Source organism: Micropterus dolomieu, linkage group LG05, assembly GCF_021292245.1.
Source record: "Micropterus dolomieu isolate WLL.071019.BEF.003 ecotype Adirondacks linkage group LG05, ASM2129224v1, whole genome shotgun sequence".
Taxonomy (NCBI): Eukaryota; Metazoa; Chordata; class Actinopteri; order Centrarchiformes; family Centrarchidae; genus Micropterus; species Micropterus dolomieu.
This window is the reverse complement of record NC_060154.1, coordinates 12,853,515-12,878,388: the sequence shown is the minus strand read 5'-3', so window position 1 is coordinate 12,878,388 and position 24,874 is coordinate 12,853,515. Positions and strand designations below refer to the sequence as shown.

The window sequence follows — 24,874 nt, the reverse complement described above, 5'->3', positions numbered from 1 at the left end:
TTTGTCAACCGATTAGTCAGGCTCTGAGGTCGGAGTTTAGAGACACCCACCAATCCATCCTTCCATCCTTCCCGCCCTCCATCCCTCACCGTCCATCCAGCCCCTCTGCATTGTCTCTGTTCTCATAGCTCTGCCTTTTCTCTCTCTGTTTTTCACATCCATCTTTGTATGCCTCAGTCTATCACAAGTCCATCCTCACTACCTCGGTCACTCCTCGTTTATCTTCACCTACATCTGAACTGTCATTTATCTGTTTTTCCTCCCTCCCTCAACTTTTCCTCCACCCCTTTCCTTCCTTAAAATGTCTTAACTACAGTCATTTAAACTTATTCTCTTTCACTGTTTCACTGTCTTCTTAAAACCGAAAACAAGTATAACATAGGGCTGAGATCAGTTTACCAGTCTCTAAATACCTACATTTTCTGTAACAAGTCACTTTGGAATGAGTTAACAAGTTCATACATTATCTCATAGACATCAATTACATAGAAATATTGAAATAATATTTTCTTCCATGCTCTAATACAGCTCTCAATTTAATTTTCCCTACCTACACTTCATCAACCCTCACATTCCCCAGACTCCTATGCTAGGATGCATCTCTCATTAGCATGTTTAACATGCCACACACTGAAGGCAGACTTCTTTTTTTTGTGTGTGCAACGCGAGGTCAGACACCAATCTGCTGACAACAACACAAACACGGCAAACGTGATTAACCTTGATAAAAAAAGACAAGTATCTCTCTCTCTCTCTCAGTTTTTTCAAATTTATCTCTCTACACAATGAGAGAGAAAAAACCCACATAATTCCCAGACAGGTACGTCCTAATTAAGCAACAGCAGAGGCTGTTCAGAATCAATGCCCTGATCCCTGGCCAGTGAGCAAGGGAGCTGGCTAATTCATGCACACCACCTCCGCTCCCCCCATAAAGCCTGGCAAATATTCATTTCCTGAAATGAACCGAATCATTTAGAATTCGGTCGGGGATTGATTAACATCAAGAGGCAGCGACGGTTCAATATTTATACCCATTGAGACCAACAGGGCAAAATAATGGAGCATATAACTGGAACAGCCCTTCACAACTTAATTAAAAGCAACACAATAGTGCTGCTTGCTGTGTGGCACCCACAGTTTTTGCTGGGCTGTAAGTCAACAGAATGGAGTCATCATTTGTACCTTTGACCTGATCAATACATGTATAAAGGTACGATTAGTGTGTGTATGGGTTGTTAGGCTCTGGCCTATGGGAAGCCTTGACTTAACATGAAATGGGACAGTCTTTTCCTGTGCTCAAGAGGGACCAGGAAACATCAGGATCAGCCAGTAAAGCATGTGTTTTCCAGATTTTAGGCAGTGTTGCTTAAACAGGAACACAGCTTAAATGCAGACAAAATGTAACTTAATTAATTTAACCTTTACTGTAAGTACAGGTGTCGACCAGAAAACAAATCACAAGCACAAATAACTTTCAGAAACTTGTGACTCAAGGAAACAGCAGAAATTACAGCCGTAAACAAAGTGACTACCCATCCCTACATTTCTTTGGCTGCTACTAGGTAGACCATGTGATTACACTGTGGGGACAAAATCTGTTCATCTGGTGGGGAAAATCATCTATGGAGACATAAATGAAGTCCACATGAATAATGCATGTATTTTATGGTTAAGACTTGTTGTGGGAACATTGCACCAACAAGTGAGGACAGTGCATGTATGCTGTACGGGTTAGGCAGAAAAGCTCCCTTTTCATCTGAGAGAGTCCTATGTGAACACAGTAGACTTAAAGTAGACACATGTAGTTTGCAGACATCTCACATGTGAAATGTTTCAGCTTATGTTAAGTTTCACATGTGAAGTATTACAATTCAGATGTAATTTCTGCCACACTAGAAGTTCATGAGAAAAGACCCACAAAGTGTAGGACGTATGTGTATGAAATGTGGCATGAATCATGTTTCTTAGTGTGTGTGTGTGTGTGTGTATATGTGTCTGTGTGTATGAGCATGCGGCTCCTATGCTTGACTAATGTTTGTTTGTCCCACAAATTACAGACTCAGTGACTGGATTGGTGCAATGACAGCAGTAATGGAAAATACAGTAGTGGTGATTGCTGTGTAAATATATGTATAAGGTTCACAAAGTGCAATCCATGCACACAGCGACTGCATCTAGTGCTTTTTCATCACTCTGTTTTGAAACTTGGTGAAGTGCTCAGCAAACACATGCTGATTGAAAAGTATTGGACCCCCCATCAGCTTCCTTCAGGCATCATTGTGACACAGGAAACAAACAAAAATATTTGCCCAAACTTTGTCTAATCAAGTTTGAGTGTCCCGACTTTTCTTTCATCTCATCAGGAGTAGGTGGGAGTGTGCCCTAAAGCAATGAACCTAATACTTCCGCCTATTTTCTGTCAATTTTAGGCTAAGAAATCTAACATGGCATGCAGTTGGCTCCTGATTCTGGCTGCCACTTTGTAGGGAATTCCATGTAATGAGGCTGCCTAAAAGGCTTTCAGACTTTATCAAGCAATAAAAGCTCCAGGTCTCCAGCCCGCCACTATTACCTGGCAATACTTGCAGGCTGTTGTCATTAAGCAGCAGTTGCGGTGAGTTGTGGTGGTGGTGGAGTAATTGAGGATTGCTGTCTCTCACCCCTGACCTGACTCCCCCTTTACCCTCAGTCTTGCCTTAGATATGTTACAGTTTCTTGATGGATTTCGACATTTCCCACATTATCTCCAAAGTATCTCCCTAATTTACAGCTTTCGTTTCTTCTCCTTTTAGGCCTTATCTTGAAAGGATTTATATGGCGATTATGTTGACACTGTTCTTTAGCTGGTTCCAAACAGCCAGTTAATAGATGAGAAAAGAAACATAATAGGAGCGGGGTTGTTGAAATGGACAGAGCTCCCCATTGATACGAGGACAGCAGAAACTCGACACATCTTCTGTCACAGAATGAAAATGATCTTCTATAGTTTTGAAATATTGCACTTGAATGTAGAAGCAGGTCAGCATATTTGATGAAGTTAATATACTTTGATTCTTGTATTTTCTGGATTGTATCCACATGCACTTTATATAAGTCACTTTGGATATAAGCATCAGCTAAATAAATGTAATGTACTACTGAGGATGGTAGCATAATTAAACATGTGTATGGGATAAATTACTCCCGCAAACCATAGTAAAGAAAGAGAAGACAAGAGACAAAATGTCTCATATACAAAAGTACAGGTATGTTATATGAAATCTCCAGGTCTCCAAAGATTTGAGAACCATGCCATGAAGTCATGCCAAGTAGAAGTTTTAGTTGTAGGATTAGTTCCTTACATTACCTGTTTGTTATCTTTAGCCCAGAGAAAAGTGAAACCACAGTATATCCCACCAAATACTGAATTGTCAAACTTTTGACATGATGTGCATTAAAGTGCCACAAAGAAGTATATTTGTTTTTTTTTTCATAGTTTTTCTCTTGGCTCAAGTGTATCAAGTTGGAACCAAAGGCACTGTAACCATGAAAATGAGACTATATACTGAGTACGAGATGAGTATGAAAACAACAAAAAGGAGTAACAGCAGACCGTGTAATACAAAGTAATTTAAATCCAAAGCAGTATAATTATTATTACAGAGTAGAGCATATTCTCTCACCATCTCCCAGTAGTGTTATAAAAGTAATATTCTCTTTATGACACACACTATCCATACCCAGTAACAGTCATAACATATGCAGCCCAGCCATGCACTCCTGCCTGAATATGGTGACATCTGCACGGTGGCAGTAGGATTTAATACACACTTTAACTCACTGCCCCGCCAAAGCAATACAGGACATATCCTCTAAACCTCTGCTCCCCTCTATGAATACACTCATTAACTACCGTAGCAGTGAGTACAACCAGACAAATGCTCCTGTAAAAGTTTTTTTTACTAAAGAAAAAACCTTTTCCTCAGTCTACCTCCTCCTCTGCTCCTCTCCTGCACTCCCATGTGGGGTGATTTAAGACAGGCAAGCTGTGGAGAAACTGTTGCCCTCCATCTCTGCCCTTCTCCCTCCCTCCCTCTCATTCTCCCTCTCCTTTGGCCTTATTACAGGCTGTCAGTTTATTATAAAACATTAGGAAAGCAGAGGGACACTTGCAGTTACTGTCCTATCGATCGGCAGGGATAGATTCTGTGATTTAGAGTCAGCCTCTGCTCGCGCCCTCCACATTCTCGGTCTCCTATTAAGGCACCAGCGCTTTGCTTTGGCTATTGATGTCTCAACATTAACAGTTACAAGCTGCTACAGAAAATCAATGTTCAACTTTTATTACCGACTGCATAACGCAGAGGACCTCCCTCCAGCTGGTACTTAGCAGTCAAAAAGAGGCGCGGATGGTCCACCCGGCACATCAGGTGTTTTCTAAGTGATATCTGCAGTAATATCAATCAAGTGTACAGCATATAGGGGCTTTCAGGGGCCAGATGAGGGCCTAAGAGCTTAGCGGTATAGCATAGGAGATATTGTCAAACAAATTAGAATATTCTTGCAAATATCAGACTCTGTGCCTGGACAAAGATTTGAAAGTGTCAGTGTGAGACAGCAGGGAAGTTTTTGTCTAAAACTTCTCACGCTGAATAGTGCCAAACATCTACACTTTTCTTGAATATTCCCAGTTCTCCGCCACAAAAACACACATACAGCACATCACCTAAATGTCATCAAGCTAAAATAACAATCGATCCCTTCAATCACCACCACCGACCAGCCATCCATCCAATATCAGCCTCAACCTGGATGTCGGTCTGTTATAACCCAGGTAGCGTGGATCTAGAGCGGCTAAGGCCTCTCAAACATTTATGAGGGGCTACACAGCAGCGGTACGGCAGTCCTTCTGGGACAAACAGCCCCCGGTCCTGTACTCTCAGTCCCGATCAATGGAAATGAAGTTCATTACACACATTTTTCCCCCTCCTCCCCCGATCGTCGAGCAGCACACCGCTGGGGCTGCATTACACTTGCTTGTTTACGTGACTGCGTGTACAGGGGAAGACAGGGGAAGGGAGTGTGTACCGGTGTACATTTGTGTGTGGAGTGTGTGTGTGTGTGTGTGCGTGTGTGTGTATGTGTGTGTGTGTGTGTGTGTGTGTGTGTGTGAACAGGGGCTGCTCCCAGTGGCCAGAGCTTGAGGTTATCATTATGTACAGGTCGGTCCGCTGCAATGCTAATGCTAATGCATTCTCAGTGGCCGCAGCTCAGGTCCCAGCGCTGTGCTAGCTAGGTTTCTACTCCTCTCCAATTAAAGGCAAAGGGTTGTCTGTTTGGGGTAGATAGGACAGGTCTGGGCTATCCGAGGCCCTGCGGAGAACAAGTTCACATTAGTTGAGAAAAACAGACTCGGAGAACAAATTTTGCATATATTGGAGTGTTGCAGAAAATCCCACTCTTGATTTGAATGATTTGTTGATTGGAGATCATCTATTATCTGCCTGTGATTTTATTTGGCTTAATAATTTATACAGAGGACTTACTTGTTTACTTTTATTCTACATTGCCTAACCTTACTGTTATTTCATCGACCCAACTGGCTTTAAACTCTCTATACAAAGTGCTATTACGTTTGGTCATGGTAGACAATACTGTATATTTATGTCATATGCAACATGTCAACAGCCGTTTTAAGCATTGCGGTAATTTTCAAAAAGCATAATCGCATTGTAAACTAAGAAAGACAAACCAACAACTATGGGCTGGTTCTGGCAATCGAAAGAGCATCAATGTTTCACTCACAAGCTGTAGATTTACAACTGTGCTACAAGATGAGGACTGTGTGTGTGGTTTGCAGTGTTGCAAGACAGCAGGGAAAGAACAACTGCCACAGTCATGTAGCGTATTGATCAGACCACCTGCCTCGACCTTACTTAAACATTACATAGAAAGAGTTACACAATCCTCCCTGGAGCTCTCTCAACCAGTGATCACTCTTTCTTGGTTGCTTTTCCTTTCTTTTTCTTGCTCTCTAGGAAGCCTTCACTGACACACACAAACACACCTAAGCGTAAATACACACACATATACAGTATAAAGTAAATATACATAGTGATGTAACACACACAGATAGACACTCATGTAAACACACAAACCATTGGATCTAGCTAAAGGGCGGTGGTGTGGCCCCTTAGTCTTTAAGTGTGTTGCAGGTCAAATGTTCAGAAATACAAATGCAATCAGATGGACCCCCAGCTTTACACACCCACCATGTCAATCATTTGTAAAGTTGTAAATGCGAATGGCAGCCCTTCACTCCTTCAATCAATGTCTCAGTAGTAGCTACAGTATTAGTGGTGAATTTTCACAGCAAAAACAAATCTTTATGACAAGATATTTATGGCTGCTATAGCTCATGATGTGTCATTAGTGTTACTCAATGTTACTCATTGGACAATCATTATGATACGCACAATGTAAAAGAATAAAGTGTGGAATGAACTCAGAGATGTAATGGTTGAGCAAGATAAAAGGGGTGACGTACTAAGCTGTTTTAGAAGACTTAATTCCTGCTTAGGATCCTACTGTGATTGGAAAAAACATCCTTACTTTGTAATTAGAAAAATCTTGAACGTTCTTGTTTTTAGAATGAAACTCTTTATTTGTTGCTGATTTCTGACTGGCTTTCCCCTCGCAAGCGTGTGAGCCTACATATGAAAAAACGCTGATGATTAGAGTGGAAGTAAAAATAAACCTCTACATTCACCTACCGCCCTGATATCACAAATGGCATCACAGTACTGCTTGGCATGTGGATTGTCAGCCATTGTTTTCCTATGTGAATGTGTACAGTGCAGAGGCATGTGTTTAAACTATGGTGGTGGTAAGCTATATGGTAGTCATGTGGCTGCTATACGATTATACCGTCTTCCCTTTGCTCTTTGAGCTTCAGTGTGTTTGTGTGTGTGTGTGTGTGTGTGTGTGTGTGTGTGTGTGTGTGTGTGTGTGTGTGCGTGTGTGCATGCGTGTCTTTAGACAATGTGGTTACAAGATACTTCTGGCAGTGCAGAGAACAGTGGAGCTTTACGGTGATGTGCGTGCGTGTGTGTGTATGCTGTGGTGTGTGTGCGTAACCAGAGACAGTGGTGATTAATCGTTTTAAAGCACAGATGATCCAACAGGTGGTCTGACTCGCTGTCTCTTGTTCTCCCACCCTTTCTCTCTCTCTCTCTCTCTCTCTCTCTCTCTCTCTCTATGTTGAGCCCCCACCCACTCTGTGACCCCCACACCCCCACTCCTGAACCATCACAGCTCCTTTCTTGTCTCTTTCCTTCTTGTCCTGAAGGGTATTTTAAGCAACAAAGCCCTGTGAGTCCACCGTCTTACGCACAAATACACACACATGTTGAGCATAGCTATTCCTTGTATTGCATTTTAAAAAACAACATGGTAGTGCAATGGAAACCTTTAGAGCTGCTGGCAAATGTTGCAAACAAGGGTCAGGGAGGACATGTTAAAACACTAGAGAGCATTAATCAACCTTCTCTTCACACACATAAAACTACAATACAGTACACACACATATATCATCAGAGAATAATGTTGTGTAATGTAAAGGAATATTACTAGGCACTGCCATGCATTTGTCATGCCAGTCTGTGCAAGCTACCTTAGAGCATAAAGTTGTACTTTAGTGCCACCTGGCACTGATATCCTTAGCTACTTATGATATAAGAAAATAAACAGGAAGTCAGCATCAGAAAAGATTTGCTCTGTAAATAGTTATCAAATCCAAAAATATCAGTTGATGCTTCTGTTCATACCACATTGTCATGGAGGGAAAAGACATATCTAGAATGTAAAAAGAGAGCAGCCACATTAAAGATGAGCAGCTAGTTTGACCCTGATTACCCTAGTACATTGTTGATTTTTATGCATATAAGCTGATTTTGTTCTGTACATTTTTAAACTTTATGGGCAAGCTGGTTTCTTTTCTTATTGGTTTCCTTCCCATGAATCTTAAACGTCCTAGATTTGTACTTGTACTACAGGCCCATTTTGTCTCTTTAAATTCTTTCAATAAAATTGGTAAAACTCTCAAACCATAGTGAATGCAGAATACAAATTGAAAGCCACAACTACAGACAAACACACTCCACAATATATTTTTTCATTAAGCAAGCGTCATTGAGGTTTATCCTCAAAATGACTCATTTCCTCTAATTCCCTTGTATTATGCATTTGAAAGTCCTAAGATTTGGAGCAGTACAAACATCCAGTAAAACCCTACTTCTCTAAATCAAGTCCAGCTTTGAAAGGCAGTATGCAAACATGTCATCTTACATTATCCCTGAGGGGGAGGAGAGAACAGCCACCGCCATCCAATACTTCGAATAAATTAAATCTCAGTTTGCACTTTGCATAAGTTGACTCCACTTGTCACACGACAGGGAACGCAAATCACACAGAGAACAAAAAAGTTAAAAGAAGATGTGGAAAACTTGCTGCACACTGTTTCTTTTGTCCGCACTCTACCTGCTGGCTTCCATCTTTAAATGAGAGCCAAGAAAAGCAGGGAGGGAGTGGGGTAGATGTAAAATGAGAGAGTACGAAGGGGGGGTGACGCTATGGATTAACTGTCCTTCAAGCTGAAAATATACATCCCCAGGCGCTTGGCACTGAATTATTAATTCAAATTTGTCAGAGAAAGAATGAGAGAAATCTATTGACGGGGAGACGGGCCCTTTAATGGTCTCATTAAAGGGGAGGCTTCCCACACCAGGCACCTTCTGTACTGCTGCAGGAGTTTTCGTGGCAGAGGAGGGTTGGAGGGGGGTACTTGACCCCCCAATGATTTTCTGTCACTTTATCATAAACAAGAAAGGTTGACATGCCCCTCCACTCCCCACACCCTCCATCCACCACCAAACAAACCCTGTGCGTAATTAGCCAAGGGGTGCAAAAGTGCACTGAATGTAAACGAGGTTCACATTGATACAGACAGCAACGACACACACACATTACATGCTGTGCCTGCTTCTGTTGTTGCTGACAGGTACAAATGAAGTGAGAGGTGATGTGAAGTTTTGAAGAGTCACCTCACAGGTACAACCGTATTGATTTCTAATTCATTATAATTTAATTTTTTCCATTTCACGGCTCCATAAATCATTTCCTCAGATTACACCAAACACAGTGACTTTTCTTCTGGATCGTCGTCTATTAGATTTGAGCCCGTCAGTCAGTGTTAGCGTCATTAGCAGCATATAGCTCCATGACTGGGATCTGTTTTGGTGGTGGTGGTGGTTGGGGGGGGGTTAACTGTCCGTACAATCCAGACAGCATTAGGAAGGTGAGAGAGCAGGGACCTGTAGGTGCACCGCACCGTCCGAGGTCGGCTCATTGAAAGGCATTTGGTTCCGCCTCCAGGGGGACTAAAGATGGGGGCAATAAAAAGTGGAGGGGGGAGGACTAGTGGGGCCACAGAGGGCTAAGCACTAGGTTCATTACTGATTCAAGTCTCTCAGTATCCCTCTGGCTAATGGATTTTCATAATGCTGAGACAATGTGATTTTCCCCCCCAGCAATATGACTTTCATCCCAGCGAGTCTGCAGCTTGTCAGAAATGAACAGCAGCAAATGGGTCTAGTTGACAAAAATATTTTAAGCCACGACACAGAAGTAAAAAAAATCAATGAACTACGAGCAAAACCTTTTTAGATTGTTGTTTTGAGATTACATTTTTTACTTTGGCCCCATATTCAGCTGTTCATTTAAGCATCGCAAACTGTCAGCTCACTGGGTTTTTTCCAACCACAAAATGTACATCCTAAATTATTGTACATTATTAAGGATTATTCTCATTACTGATTAATCTGGCTAGTTTCTTGACTAACTGATGTTTAGCGAATAACAAAAAATTTAAAAACAAATGCCTATCACAAGTATGCAGAGCCCAAGTCAACAAATATAAATTACTTGTTTTCTCCCACAATTTTAAAAGCAAAATATATTCAGGTATTTGGAACCATATAAAAGAGAAAAGCAGCAAATCCAAAGCAACATGTGAGAAGCTGGGACCGGAACACTTTTGGCTATTTTGCATGATAAATTACTTTTATGAATCAAGTATTCAAATATTTACTGATTAATTAGTGCAGCTCCTTGCATCAAGATGACAGCAACTAACTATTACCGTTATATGTGAAAGGAGAAAATACATAAATACATCCCACGTCAAAAGGTCTGAACTATCCCTTTAATACTTATCCCCACTGATATTATCCTCCCTGGCTATGCCCATCTGTTGAAGCCCTCAAAGTCCATAATAACAGCCACAGACAGGACCAACTGATGCAGGGTGTAAATTTGTTTTCCCCTTCACCTCAGGATAAATCCCCAGCACCTTCCAGCCAGCATAGGCAATGAGAGAAGCTTGTCTCCTTCCTGCTCAGAGCGCCTTTTCTCTTGTTTATTTTATCAGTCCTAAGGCACTTTCCCTTTCCTCTCAATATCTCTCAACCTCTCGCCATCGCCCCACCAAGCCCGCCAACCCATCCTTGGGCGACAGAAGTGAACCAGCGGCTACCTGTTTAGCTTAACAACAATAGCACTGTTGTCGGTAGAGGCTTAGATTTGACTTAATATATCCCCAAATGGACCGTACCTGCTTAATTCTCTTTCTTTGGCATTTGGCCCCCTCAGAGGCTAAAGGGAGGGTTTGATGAGTTGGCGTGCAAATTGAGCCTTCATGCTTTATTCTGACACTCTGGCAATAGGCCGTCCCCATTGGTGGCCTGTTTCCAGAGCCAGGAATGTGAGACAGTCGTTATTATGCGTAGTTAGCTCAGACGATATTTGGCCTCTGGACATTGGGCCCAATGTTAGCTTGAGGGCATGTAGCTACGTTATGTTACTATATGCTGATGAGATAAAGAGTCACTTTTCAAGATGAAGGGTCACTGTTCAGTGCTTAATGGGCCATTGCTAAACTAGTAAAAATGTTAATGAGTGTAAAGGACACTTCCTGAGATCCTTTCACTCCATTAGATACAGAAGACAAGAAGGTTAAAAATTTGCTGTGGCTGACAGATGTTCTAAAGGCTCAGACAAAACAGTAACCCCATTTTATAGCCTGAGGGCCCCAGAACACCAAAGTGCTTGTTGGATGGTCGAACAGCATCTGATACCTCTAACCCCCACACCTTGTGGATATCAGCGGGCTATGTATCACAATTTCTGCAACTTTCTGGAAACAACAATCCGACAAGCACACCCAATTCACACAGTGATTGACCAGGTGAGCAGAGATGAGAAAGTGTCACTTATTGTATGTACAAATGAGTGTAGCACCACAAATGCCAGTCAGGAGACTGTCTGAAAGTGTTCACCATTTAATTCTGATTGTGTCTCGCTTTCCTCTATGACCCCATCTTTTTATCCCAACTTTGAGTGTGGCTTTTCAAAAATACAATAATAAACACTTTTGCCAATACATCATATGTACTACTGTAGGAAATTTTGAGTATATCCGCTCCTTAACCCCCAAAAAGTCATGTAGCTCAAGGCACCATTACTAGAAATCAAAATTCAAAAGATAAAACTGAAATTGATAAACTATTGAGCTTATATACATGCTCCTTTTGTATCATGTGATAAGATAATCATGATGCTAGCCTTTGGTGTATCAAGTCTCAAAGAACTCCCATTAAATGTTAAGGAGCACACAACTCCAGTTTTACTCGCCTCTAACATGAAGGCGTCGTATCGGAACAAGGGAATTCCCCAAATGGGACTTAGAGGAAAACAAGAAGGCTGAGAGCTCCAGGGAGCTGGGAAACGTGTTTGCTGGCAAGCATAGATAGATGAGGACTGAGATACTCTAATGGGGAAGCAGAACCTCCTGTAGAGGGAAAAAACACAGACACACACTTCCACGCGAAATGCTGTCAGTGGAGTATTGATGGGAGCTGAGGTGAGTGTGTGTGTAGCTGTACTGTGTGTGTTTGTGTACTTCATGACTTTGTCATGTGTGTAGGATAGGATGGGGGGTAAAGGAGGTTGCTATTCTCCCAACACAAAGCCTAGTTTATGTATCAGGGCAGTGCACCATAACTCAGATAATAGCCTACTTAAGTGATACTGCTAACCATGCGGTCATTGCCCCTTGCCCCGAGAACCTTATTTGCTTTGATTGGCCTTGCTGCCCTGTTTTTTAACACCACTCATACACAAACACAGTCACATTATCCCAGTGAACACGTAGCTCTACATGTTGCTTATTGTAGGCGGTCCTTAGCCCTCACTTGGTCCCTTCAACCCACCCAAGGTTATTGGGTTCGCTTCTTTCAACGCCCCTGTCTCTGATTGGATCCAAGCTGTGAGAGAGATTAATAATGAATATCAGCGGAGTAGCGGTGGACATTGTTGACTTGATAACAATCCAGCAGTGTGCAATAAAGAGGACTTGGTCTGGATATGGGCACAACTACTCGCTCTTTGAAGCACTGCGGCAGTAGTAAAAGGCGCTTCAGCTTTGATAGGCTCGTATAAGCGACTGTGAAGTCCCTATTGGAATAGCCAAGCCCCAAACTCCCTCCTATACAGGAAGTGACCAGTTTGTCCTCCGCTCACGCTTAATTGGCCAGGTTTACTGACAACACTTGACTCAATAACCGTTGATGACCCGAGTTTTACGTGTTGTTTTTGGACCCAGCAGGAAAGTAGTGAAGTTTGAAAGGCAGAGTGAATTGGCAGCATGTGACTGAGAGGATTACTGATTGGGGCACTAAAATTGTAATGTGAGAGAGCATGGTGTCATTTTGCCATGCACAGTATAACCCTAATAGCAGTGTCTCAAATGAAAAACACATGATTGGAAATGCGTGATAGTTTGATGAAGAAATATCATGATGGAAAATAAGGGGGTGGAGGGGGTGTATGGTTTGTTTGACACGTCAAAATGAATTCCCACTTACACCAAGACTTTCTTATGCTAGAGTTTTTTTCAGTAAACACAACTTTACAAAAGTAGTTTTAAAGGATTACATCCAAGCAAATGCAACTTAACATCTCATGTGGCCAATCATCATTTATGTCTTTCTTTTTTCTTCCTTTTATATTAGATGGATGGATGTATACTGTATAAGTGTCACTCTTACCCAACTAGGATCTATTACCAGCCTGCCTTACTGTACAGTGTAGTCTTTTTCTACTTATTTGGCTTCTTACAGCCATAAACAAAGTGATGCCTGTTTGCTTTTTGCAGAGAAGGGTGACCTTTGACACCATGTGATGCTTTTTATTTTTCTTATAAGTTTTTTTTCACATCCAAGTGTCCACTCTGTGAGGCATTATTGAGATCAGAGTGAAATAATACAGCGAGTATTTGCATGAGTGAATGTCCAGCGAGCGTGTGTGTCCCTGGAGCAGGTTGATTGTAAGGGCCGGTTAAAAGTGCATGCGTACGCACATACACATACACACACACTCCTAGCAAAGATCTAGCCTAATTAAAAGCACAGTGGTAATTTCAGGGGTTCTGTGTAAGAAAGAATGAATGTGTATGTGTGTGTTTGTGTGTGTGCTTTCACATTAGGTTGCTGGTTTCAGCATGATCGCCCGTCAAATGAAACAATGTATTCCGTGGGACCTCGGGGTTTCCATTTGAGTATTCAGACGCGGCGCTGCAACAAACTGTGGCTGTTTTATGTATAAAAAAAAAGTTGATAATTAGTCCCACAGTGACTGAACAATGAGATGGAGAGAGAAATAGAGAAGGTGGGGGGGGGGGGCAGCATTGAAGGAAGAGGAGAGAGCGCTTAGCACACTTAATGCTCCGACCTGACACTGTCTGGGAATCATTGATCAATTGTTGATTTTTTTGTTTGTTTTTTTCATTTCCCTCTTAACCCTTTTCACTCCTTCATCATCCCTCTCCTGTCTTAATGATCAGTAAATTAGAATCAATACACTTGTCTGATTTGATTAGCAATAAAATTAAGAAACATTTCTCATCCACCTCAGTGTTTTGTCTGGTTTTTCACTTGCCCACTGGTTTTACAAATGGCAGTAGATATCAAACTATTGTCATTTGTGTTTTTTCTTTTTTTTTTTGAAGCCCTCATTTATTATTTTTTCAAAAGAGGCTCTGATAATAATTAGCAATTAAAATGCTATCTTTTTGCCTCACTTTCCCCCTAATTAGCTTGACAGAGACATTGAGTATTAATTCTCTGTAGCACCCACCCTCCCCCACCCAACATCTACACATACACCCATCAAACTCCTCTCCACATGCATACAAACTCATGCAGATACACACGAACACAGACAAATCTTTCGGAGAAACCTTGGCAACACCTCACATGTTTTTGCTGTGATCTGGGCTCACCTTGTCAGTTGCTGCAGAATTAACCAAAATAATTAATAAACCAAATTCAGAAGACGCTCTGATTATTAAGCTGCATGAGATGCTTGTTATCGATAGTGTCTGTACGGCAGAACATACTTGCCCTTACTTGTATTACATAACACATAACAGGATTTTACAGATGAAATCATTTTCATACCTAAAATATACCTTATTATCTTTCATAGATACTGTGTGGCACAATTTTGTAGCGTCACATTGTAAGTGTAAGTCCCCTAATACAATCTAATCAATTCAGACATTTATTTGGGCCTTGAATTTGAAGATTTTCCCCCTTTAATCAATGTCCAATATTAAGTGGTCAGACACTATGGCTAGTAACAATGATGGCAGAAACTATTCCTCACAACAACAGATGTTGTATTCCAAAAAGTAAATTATGAGTCAGCAGGTTTTTAATTGTAGAACACAAACCTGCAAGGTTTGTGTTCTACACTTTTCTTAAAAGGTATTCAGGATATATTTAGGTTTGATACACAGTAATCTTTTATACCTTACCAGCACTATAAAGGACAGTATTTTGCCACCAGAACCTTTATCTTGACTGTGTGGAGGCGGCTTTGAGACAGCGTTTAGGGAATAGACTTATGTGAGGCTATAGTAATGCTTCTGCGGTGTTGGTGATGTAAAAGCCGGTTTGAGAGGATAGGGGGTCAGACAGCTGAGTGACAGCAGGAAAAAGCACATGTCATGTTTGTTTGGAACCGTCTTTGTTACAGGCCACCCCCCGCCCTCCTCTTGGCCTTATTTAGCCCCCCACTGTGTCACCCAGAGGTCAGGGTGAGCATGCACATGCTACACGCCAGCTCACACATACACAGGCAACACAAGAACAGACACACACACACACATACAGATTGTAATAGCATGGTAGAGTGCATCATAGATGGAAGTGCCTTGAAGGACCTGCTTCTCATTCTCTAGACCTCATTAGCTGCTGATTTATTTCCCCCTCCTTCCTTCTAATGCTCTGGGTGGGTGGATCTGTGTGTGTGTGTGTGTGAAGGGGATACTGTGGGAGAGTGAAATATTATGTGTATTTCCACAGATTAGTGTCAGTGTATGTGTGTGTCTGAGAAAGGCACATATTTGGTGTGAAAGATAGTATGTTTTAGTGCTTATGTGTGTCTCTCTCCGAGTGTGTGTGTTGGTCAGGAGTTGTCAACTAGACACAGGGACTCATTCACCCACTGTGAGCACACTCAACCTGGGGTCAAACAGATTAATAAAAGATCACACACACACACACACACACACACATAGAGCTACTATCTGATTAAATATTCTGCAGCCCTGTGCTTCATAATCATGACAAGTACACACAGCGCTCTGGTCCACCATTATCCATTTAGCAAATTTTTGTCTTGTCTTGCAGTAATCGGCTCAAACCCCCAGTGAGCTTATTATTGTCAAGGAAAAGTGCTTAAAGCTGCGCGTAAAGGTAGGATTTTGGAAAGATTCAAAATGTATTTTGCATCCTCCAAGATGAATTTCTGTGCTTTTATTGCACCCTGCAGTTAAAGTGATTTAAAAAAAACGTTATCTCAGTATTTCCCCCCCTAATAATTACGACACATTCTGTTGTTTTGTTATGATATAAAGGATGATGAAGGCGCTAGGTTAAGGATCAGCTCTGGCGCTAATATGACTGTAACTCTGCTCTACATAATTCATCGGCTCCTGGGGAATGAATCTCTCAGGAGAAGAACCTTTTTTGCCTTTACCTGATTCCCTCTACATCGCATTCTCAAGAGACGATTCAGAGAAAAAAAAGGCAAGGAGGGGGGGGATATTTTATCATGCGTGCATGGTGCATTTTGAAGTCCTCTTTAAAGTAAAAAAAAGAAGCTACAACCAAAGATGTCAAGTTGTAGCATCGTCCCCTGATAAATGAGAATACAAATTAGTCTAACCTTTTTGTCTTTGAAATGTGAACCATTATGGTCCCTGCAGTTGTCTCCACATGATTTCGCTGACGTTCATACTTACCCTCAATATATCAAACATCTGCCCTAAACACAGTACTGGATGTGCACAAAACTACCTTTCTGCAGTCAACATGAACCTACCAGAGAGTGCTAGTTTCTACCACACATGTTAGATAGCAGGCAATTATGTGTTGAAGAGAGCAGTCAAAGAAACATGCTTGTGTCATTTTATCAAACTTTTTCTTTGTTTGCTTCCTTCTGTAGATGTGAAGAACCTGGAGAACTTCCACCTAGTAGAAAGCGTCCAGGAGCAGGTCAATGCAGCACTGCTGGACTACGTCATGTGCAACTACCCACAGCAAACGGACAAGTTTGGCCAGCTGCTCCTCCGGCTGCCAGAGATCCGAGCCATAAGCCTGCAGGCTGAAGAATACCTTTACTACAAACACCTGAACGGCGACGTGCCCTGCAACAACCTGCTCATTGAAATGCTACACGCCAAGAGAGCTTAGGACTGGACTGTGCTACCCATAATGCAGATGTGCAGACATCCTGGCAGTTTTGCTGCAGTCCAAAAACTCCAAACAACGCTTTCACCAAACTGAATCTCCAGCTCAGACTTGACTTTGTATTGTGCACACACAAACAACATATGGATACCTTTATTTAAAAAAAAGGAAACTGAAGGAAGAGCCACTTCTCATCAACCACACCAAGACAATATTGAAAAGAAAAATGACACTTGAAACAAACACTGCATTTGACACTTCGAGATGGGATGTAATCGTCTGCACTAGCACAGTGTATCAAGACTGGCAGGCTGCAACTTAGAGAATTAACAACCGAGTGGTTTAGCACTGGTGACACTGTGAGAGGCTTTTTGTGCTGAGAAAGGAAGCTGAGCAACACCACCCATCTTTCAGACAGCTTTGTGACTAGAGCCGTGGCTTATATCGGTCGCCGATCCTGCGGTGTGCTCTCTCACTAAAACTGGCTTTTAGCTGTCGTTGGTACTGTAAAGACAAACGGACAAGCAGTCAACCGGGCCAGAGACTCTTACCTACTGTCACATCTGTTTTTTTGAACTCACATAAAATGCCTGCCTCGGCAGCTTTACCTTAATGAAAAGGGAGATCTGACGGGGGAAAAAAAAGTTCTTTAATGAACAACATGATAAATAGGCCAATAAGAAGAAAAATATGATGTTTTTTTTCTCTTGTAATGGAAGTCATTTGCTCCTCATGGTCACCTTGTGGTTCCCCTTTCTTATTTCACCTCCTCAAATCATCTAAACTATGTACCTCAGACAGACCAGTGTTAAATAAATTCAATTAATAGTTTCAACTAAAACAATTGTATTTATAGCCCTTTTTCCTGAAAACCCACCCCCTCCCCTCCCCACTTTTATTATTTCATTACAACTGGAACAAAAAAAGTGTGATTCTGGAGACAGAGAAGGATCAACCCTGCCTTTGTCCGGAAAGACCAAAGCCTGCTGCAGAACAGAAGAATGAAATTACAAAAAACCTTAATAATCAGTATTATAAGAGAGGGGGAAAAAAAGAGTTGTGATGTCACAGTTATGTGAGTCTTGCCTTATTTCATTACCATGCTAGCTAACCGTGCAGATGTGAATGGAAATATGTACAAATATATATATAAAGTATTAATGTTGTAAAAATCTAAAAAAGAATAATTCAACAGGTGTTTACATTCATGTGGGCATATGGGAGAGAACTGTGATGAAGCATAAATTGCAAAGCAATGATTTCCTAAAAAATGAAATCAATGAAATGGTAAAAAAAAAAAAAGAAAAAACAAAAACAAAAACATCCCTCTGGTTTGCTTTCTTTGGTGTGTGTACAGTGTTTTATTTTTATTTGTTTCGAGCAGTACTTAAATTATGTCGTGAGACACTAAAATCAAAAAGGAATCACACTTAAAAGATTAATTTCTATCTGTGTCTGCTGGCATTCAAACATTTGTTTTCTTAAGCATTTCTGTATAAGGGTTCCGTTTCACTTTCACCCTTTTTGTAGAATTTTTTCTTTTTTATTTACACTGCTTTAACCTTTTTGATGTACAGTATGTCACTGGTTACGCTTAATAATGAAGATAATTTATTGCGTCTCTGGGTTTCCATCGATGTGTTACATGACGTGAGGTGTCCACGCAAGAATAAATTTGTTTATTGTAGCATGTTCTTTTGTTTCCACAAGTAGTTCAGAGATCCAGGTCCGAGCAAAATAAGGGGCTTTGAAAAAGAAAAAGATCACCACATTTATTATTTTTTTTATCTTTTAAATGTTTATGCAAGTCTGTACAATGAAAAGACTATTGTATTTAAGCGAGTAGGTGTGAGAGATGTTTGTGCCATATCGGTTTTTCTTACTGAATTTCAATCTGCATCATTGTTCTGTCTAGTTGGCGCTTACCAAAGACGACATCTTCCCCTGTGAGCTGTGACCTCTAGTATTGTGTCCAAAATGAACAAAAGTGGCTTTATTTTTTCTTAAAACAGGCACCCTGAATTATTTTCATGTGGAGTTTTTCCACATGTACAGTAGTTGTTGTTACTGTATTTTCAAAATGTCCCAACACTTGCCTCCCACAACAACCTGTGGTGTTTGTTTTCTTGTCGACGTTTTGTTCATTAAGCCATAGAATTATCAAAAATTTCAATGGCATGTTTAATGTATAGAAAATTCACTGAAATCCCATGTCCATTAAGCAGTTCCTAGTCCCGAGCTCCATTTTCTCACACGCACATTAACTGTCTCTATTGATCAGACAATCTTTTATCACCCACTTCCTTCAATTATGTGTTTAGATTCTGCAGCTGCCTTGGTTTTCCTAGAAGATACAGGTGAACTAATACCACATGCAGGCAAGACAGTCATGCATTTTAAAGTGGTCATTGCAGAAGTCTCATTTTTACTGCATGTTTAACAACACTGCTGCAGTCCTGCTCCACCCACAGTAGGAGTTTGTTTGGAGATGAAGTTTAGTAAAAGCTTGGAGAAACAGTTTTGTGTCACTTCAGCTGTCGGACGCAGAAGGAAATGGTCTGAAATTCAGCCGTTTGCTTTACAATAAACCAACCTGTAGCTTAGGGAGTAACTGTCAAGACAGACTTCTATGTAGGATAAACGCTTTTAAACAATGACTACCTTCGTGCATTCACATGCTCATGTAACACTGTCAACATATGGATACCCAATGCATCAAAATGCTTTTTCCCTTCCCGCTTGTCTATGACTTTTGCCCCTCCTGCTGACATTCTGACTGCCCTTATCACTATCCCTGTCATGGGGAGTGTCTCTCTGAGGCTAATTGAATTTTTCCTCATATTTCAATAAATAATTATTATGCTTATAACACCAGATTCTTGCTTCCTGCTCACACTAACGCTGTCCAGTTCCATTAGATGTGTCTTTTGTGTGGGAGAAAATGTATAGCTATTTCAACATTCCTTGAATAACATTATAGTAAAACATGAAGGAATGAGAGAATAATTCCCAAGTGATATGCAGATTTAGACATATTTTATTACATAGAGAAAATGTCCTGTTGATATTGGCATGTAGAGGGTAAAGCCCATGAAACTATTTCCCGCCCTAAATATATGTTGTAGATACAAAATTTTAAGTATAGGTACTCCAGTTTTGACAACCAGCATCAGCTGGGAATCAGGAAGTTTTTTTATTTATTTATTTGAATGTTAAGAAAAGTGGCTGAATTGCATTTTTGTTTATTTGTCTGTGAACAGATGTATTCTGTAGATAGATAGAAGCAAGAAATCAGGTGAAATGCAGTACAATAACCTTCCCCAGTGCCGTTCTGGACCTTTGTTTGAAAGTAACAGGGGAGAGAGAGACTGAGATGGCATGTGAAAAAGTGTCCACCTGAATCCAACCTGGGACACTGCAGTTATATGATCTGTATCTAACACTAATGCATCACAAGTACTGAAGTACTACCTACAAAGATACCTGGACAATATACAGTAATGCTTTCACAAGCAAATGTACAGCAAGTGAAGCCATGAATACACCCTGAAAAACATACAAATGAACCAAATGCAAAAAACTAAAATTAAACTGAAATTAGTTTAGATTAAAATTATATTTGAATCATTTAGCTTACATTATCATTCAGCGCATATAAAAATAAATGTTAATATATAAGGCAGAATCAGCAATCACTGAAAATACTTACAAACAGTAAATTAAAGTATGCAATACTCAGGGACACAGATGTACCAAATATTCCTGCGTCTCTACAATGATCATAGATGACAGAAAATTGAAAGGTTAAGAAAAAAGCAGCTAAAATACAAAGAGAATATTTCACCAACTCTGATTAAAAACTGAATCACAATATGAAATCACCGTCACCAGCCAGGTCAATCAACGTAGACGAGGCCATAGCTTTTCTGAGGCGCAGGACTGCGAGGGAAACAGGAAGCTTTGAACTCCAGCTCCATGGGAACGTGAAGACTACAACTAGCTGGCAAGGCATCCACCTTTGAGGGAGGAAGCTCCTGAATGGGAGAAAGGGAAGGGTAAGTGGGGAGTGTCAAGTCAAACTGGGAAAACAAAATGTCACTGTAATAACACAAGACTGGTCATAAAATACACCGGTAGGTGTGGGAGAAGATGTCTCACTTCATATTAGGAGACAGTTACAATTACAGAATGCCATATTTGTAATTATAATATTTTTATAGGTTTTATTGAAGTATCTTTTGTCATTAAATTTGGTAAGAAGTCCAAACATCTCTTCCTCTTTTAAAAAAAACTTCCCTTGTAATTGGTGAAATGTCTTTAATCATAGTGTCTTGTTTTAAATGTTACCTTCATGATTCAGTAAGATTTTCTTATCCAGTTAGGGTTTTTAATAGGATTAAGCCTGTCTTACTCTATATGGAATTGACCTTTACTACTTTTGACTCTCATGTCTGCATACAATTTTCACCCGAATTTTTATCTTTTGTTAGTTAATAATAATAAAGTTAATAATATTTGTAACAGGTCGTTTTAAATCATGATTTGATGAAATAGTAAGATATTACATAGTTTTAAAATCAAACCCTCGATTATTGTTGAACAAATGATTTAACATGAATTAAGGTCTTCAGCTCAAGCCTAATATTGAAAACAATCAAAAGAAATTCAAATTTAATTGAATGTCTCAACTTTTGACTCCACTCATCCCACAACCTTCAACAGCACAAATGTTGGTGTTAATATGACTTTTTTTATTAAAAAATTACAATGTGATTTTTGTAATTATGGCAATTAATTATTTAAAGACTTTCACATTCCTAACAGGTACAGTTGGGAAAGAATATATGGAATCGTTAGCCAACAAATGAAGAATCATTAAAGATGCTGGTCACAGCCGAGCAAGAGACCAGCTCGATCCCCGACACACAGCGTTGCAATCCTCACTTGGAGCTTGGCTTGCAGTGCCTGGCCTCCTGTCTGTAAATGTGTTAAACCTGCTTTCACTCGCCCTGAATTTGTATAAATAATGTATATACATTTATCCACAGACTCTAACAAGTGCAGCCTCAGGTGAAAATACTCAGAAATGCATGCTATGTGCATCCCCGAAGGTGGACATCAGCTCCAAACCAACCAACTCAAAAGATAACCACACAGAGAGCAAGAAAAAAGAAAAAAACACAAATGAATAACTTGCCAAAAGCAACATAAGCACACATACACACAGTTTTTCACTCTCTCAAACACAAACACACACACACACACACACACACACACACAGAGATACAGTGCTGTCAGTTTCTAAACAAATTTTCCTTTCCATCACACAAACAGCCCCAAGTTGTGTCTGCCAGTGTTCTGTGAAGCTTTTAAACTCTGGAATCACATCACTCGTGTTTACTGAGATGCGCTTGTATGTTTCCCTGCATTGTCAAAGCACAGTCAAAGAGAAAAAGATTGAGGGCACAAGAAAAAACAAAAGCTTTTGGAAGTGTTCCAGGATTGCAAGAAATGGTGCAACTGAACACTGGAATAAGCCAGTTTGGTATTCAGTCCAGTTTCAGGCAGGACCGGAGGCCCAAAAGGCCTGAGAAAAGCACAACCAGTGTAAATAAAATGAACACGCACCCAGCGCCACATGGTGGCAAAACTTGTTTTTGGTGGATTAACCAGTGAGAATAACGTACCACACCAATCAGTGACTTTATGATGATGATGAAAACATAATTAACTGTATATGAAATCTTAATTATTTGCCTTTATTTAAAACATTTTTTCCAAGCAAGCACCATAAGTTTAAAATAAACACAAAGTAGCAGATTCTGCATGCCTGTGTATATCCACTCAGTTATTCAATGTCATTAAGTTGAATGTAGGGCTCTTTTTGTTTTTGTTTTTTTACCCCACCTCTGTATTCATTTCTTAGTGAACCAATATGTTCCCTCTTATTGAAAAGAGGGAATTTCTTATTGTTTTTAATTCATTAAAAAAATTTCACATCAAAGCACACAACCAGAACCAACACTGCCACCACCACATAACACTGCAATCACAGAAGACAATCGTCAAGGCCCTTCAACATGCATCTGATCTGGGATTATGCCCCATATTTAATTATAGAGTTGACTGGTGTACAAAAGAGTGCTTCAGTCTAACCTTATTAAATAGTGGAACCTTGTATCTCCAATTTGATGGTAACAATTTGTATTCACTGTTCAGGACATGGTTGGGGTCAGAGACAATATTGTTGGCCAGTATTAATAAGTGATTATGGTAGGCTGATTCACAGAGTTTCTCAAGGTGTTGGTCTACAATCTTTGAGCAGAATTTTATTTGGTAGAGCATTTTTAACTTTAAAGTAGGGGACAAACTCATAATCAAAGAAGTATAAAACAAAAGAAAAATTTATTTATTTACTTGTCCCAAAAGACCTAAGGCGGTGAAGAAAAACAAATTCTTTGTTTTATCTTTTTGCAGAGAGGTTCAATGTGGTCTTTCCAGGATAACAGATGGTCAGTCATTACAAACAAGTGTTTGATGCTTGATTTTTTCATTTTGGATAAAAATAGGAACTTTAAGAGACAGACAGTGAACCAAGTATAATTTCCTCAATCTTTGTGTTCATCTCAAGAGCATTATTAACTGTCACTGGCATTTAATTTATATTTTACCTCATATATCAACATACTACATGTTAATCAATAAATAAAATGTTTGGAGGCAATCTCCAAAACCACAGGGGAAAAACATTTTACTGATGAATTAAATTGTTTATTCATCTGTTTTTGAGTGTTAACACTGGTAGAGGAGCACAGATGAAGAACAAGAAGGCTAAAAAGATATAGCACAACTCTTCAGAGAGGCAATTAGCCAACTTTCTAATCACTTATACCAAACAGTGACTGTGGGACCCATTGTTTGGCGGCCTGATGGACAAACTTAAAAATGTAAAGATCAAATTAATAGGCAGGCATTGTAAATGGGAACACTCACTATTGTTATGCAAAAGCCTCACTGTGGCATGCAAAACAAATACACTAAGGTTTGGAGATGGAATGGTTCGAAGGCCGCTGCCGTTTCATTTCAAAGCATGCATTATACATCATTGTGCATAAAGAGGAAGCCTACAGCAGTATGATGTTTTTTTTCCACGATGATTATCCTTTATTAGTCATTAAAAAGAGAGCGAGAGAGAGAGAAAAAAATACAACTTTTAAGCACCTGAACCTCGCTGCCAGCATTCCATTAATTGCCGGCACAATGGGGAGAGCCTTTGGAGATTTTTCAATTTCAAAAAATGAGGAGCATGCATTCAGTCGTGCTCATGTTATACCGGCACTTAAATCCTACAGAGCTCACATAAAAAAAGGACTCAAGGTTGCATCCGATTGAAAGCCTCCAACTACAGCCACTTCAGAAATCCATTTAGCAAGCGGGGGGTTAGAACCTCTAATTCAAACAGAGTCGCCCTGTTAAAATGGTTGCACCAATGTCTTTTAAAAACACACACACACACACACACACACACACACACACACACAAACACACACACTTTCAGGCAAACACTTTTCTCCTGTGTTTGCTTGGCTCCATTGAAAGAATGATGAACCTAGCACATAGAGAGATGGCAAGGAACAGAGAATGAATCTTGCCAGACCTCAGCCGAGTGGTGAAGGTGACTGCTTGACTGCATGTGGAATCTTGACCTTTGCTACAACAGTGTCACAAATAGTGCTCTGTGGGAACGTAAAAGAAAGAGGTCGTGGTGTCTTTAATAACATGACAACATGAATGTCATGACACTGTTCATCAGCTGCAGAATCCTGAAAAAAGACAACATTTTCCTTTGAAAAAGTAATATTTAATGTAATTCCAAAATAATAATTATATTTTGGGATTGACCTCAAAGCATTTAAGCATTAACAAGAAGGGGAGGGAATTTTTGGTAGCCACATGAAGTGATGTTTCATTTGCTGAGGGACTGATGACAGATTATATATATGTATATATATCTTACTATTAGG

At 40.2% G+C, this 24,874-nt stretch overlaps 2 protein-coding genes across 6 annotated transcripts in view; one reads left to right on the top strand and one right to left on the bottom strand.

Moving 5' to 3' along the window:
* Nucleotides 1-18,537, top strand: part of nr5a2 (nuclear receptor subfamily 5, group A, member 2) — a 67,677-nt gene extending 49,140 nt beyond the window's left edge. For both annotated transcript variants that reach the window (XM_046050657.1, XM_046050658.1), the window contains exon 7: nucleotides 16,606-18,537. In XM_046050657.1, coding sequence (XP_045906613.1) covers nucleotides 16,606-16,853 — 248 coding nt within the window. In that variant the 3' untranslated portion in view covers nucleotides 16,854-18,537. The remainder of the gene's footprint in view (nucleotides 1-16,605) is intronic.
* A 1,379-nt stretch (nucleotides 18,538-19,916) lies between these two features.
* Nucleotides 19,917-24,874, bottom strand: part of LOC123971666 (adhesion G-protein coupled receptor D2) — a 108,363-nt gene continuing 103,405 nt past the window's right edge. For 3 of the 4 annotated variants that reach the window (XM_046050648.1, XM_046050646.1, XM_046050650.1), the window contains one exon: nucleotides 19,917-20,884. In XM_046050648.1, coding sequence (XP_045906604.1) covers nucleotides 20,747-20,884 — 138 coding nt within the window. In that variant the 3' untranslated portion in view covers nucleotides 19,917-20,746. The remainder of the gene's footprint in view (nucleotides 20,885-24,874) is intronic. The other variant, XM_046050647.1, reaches the window with a different exon arrangement.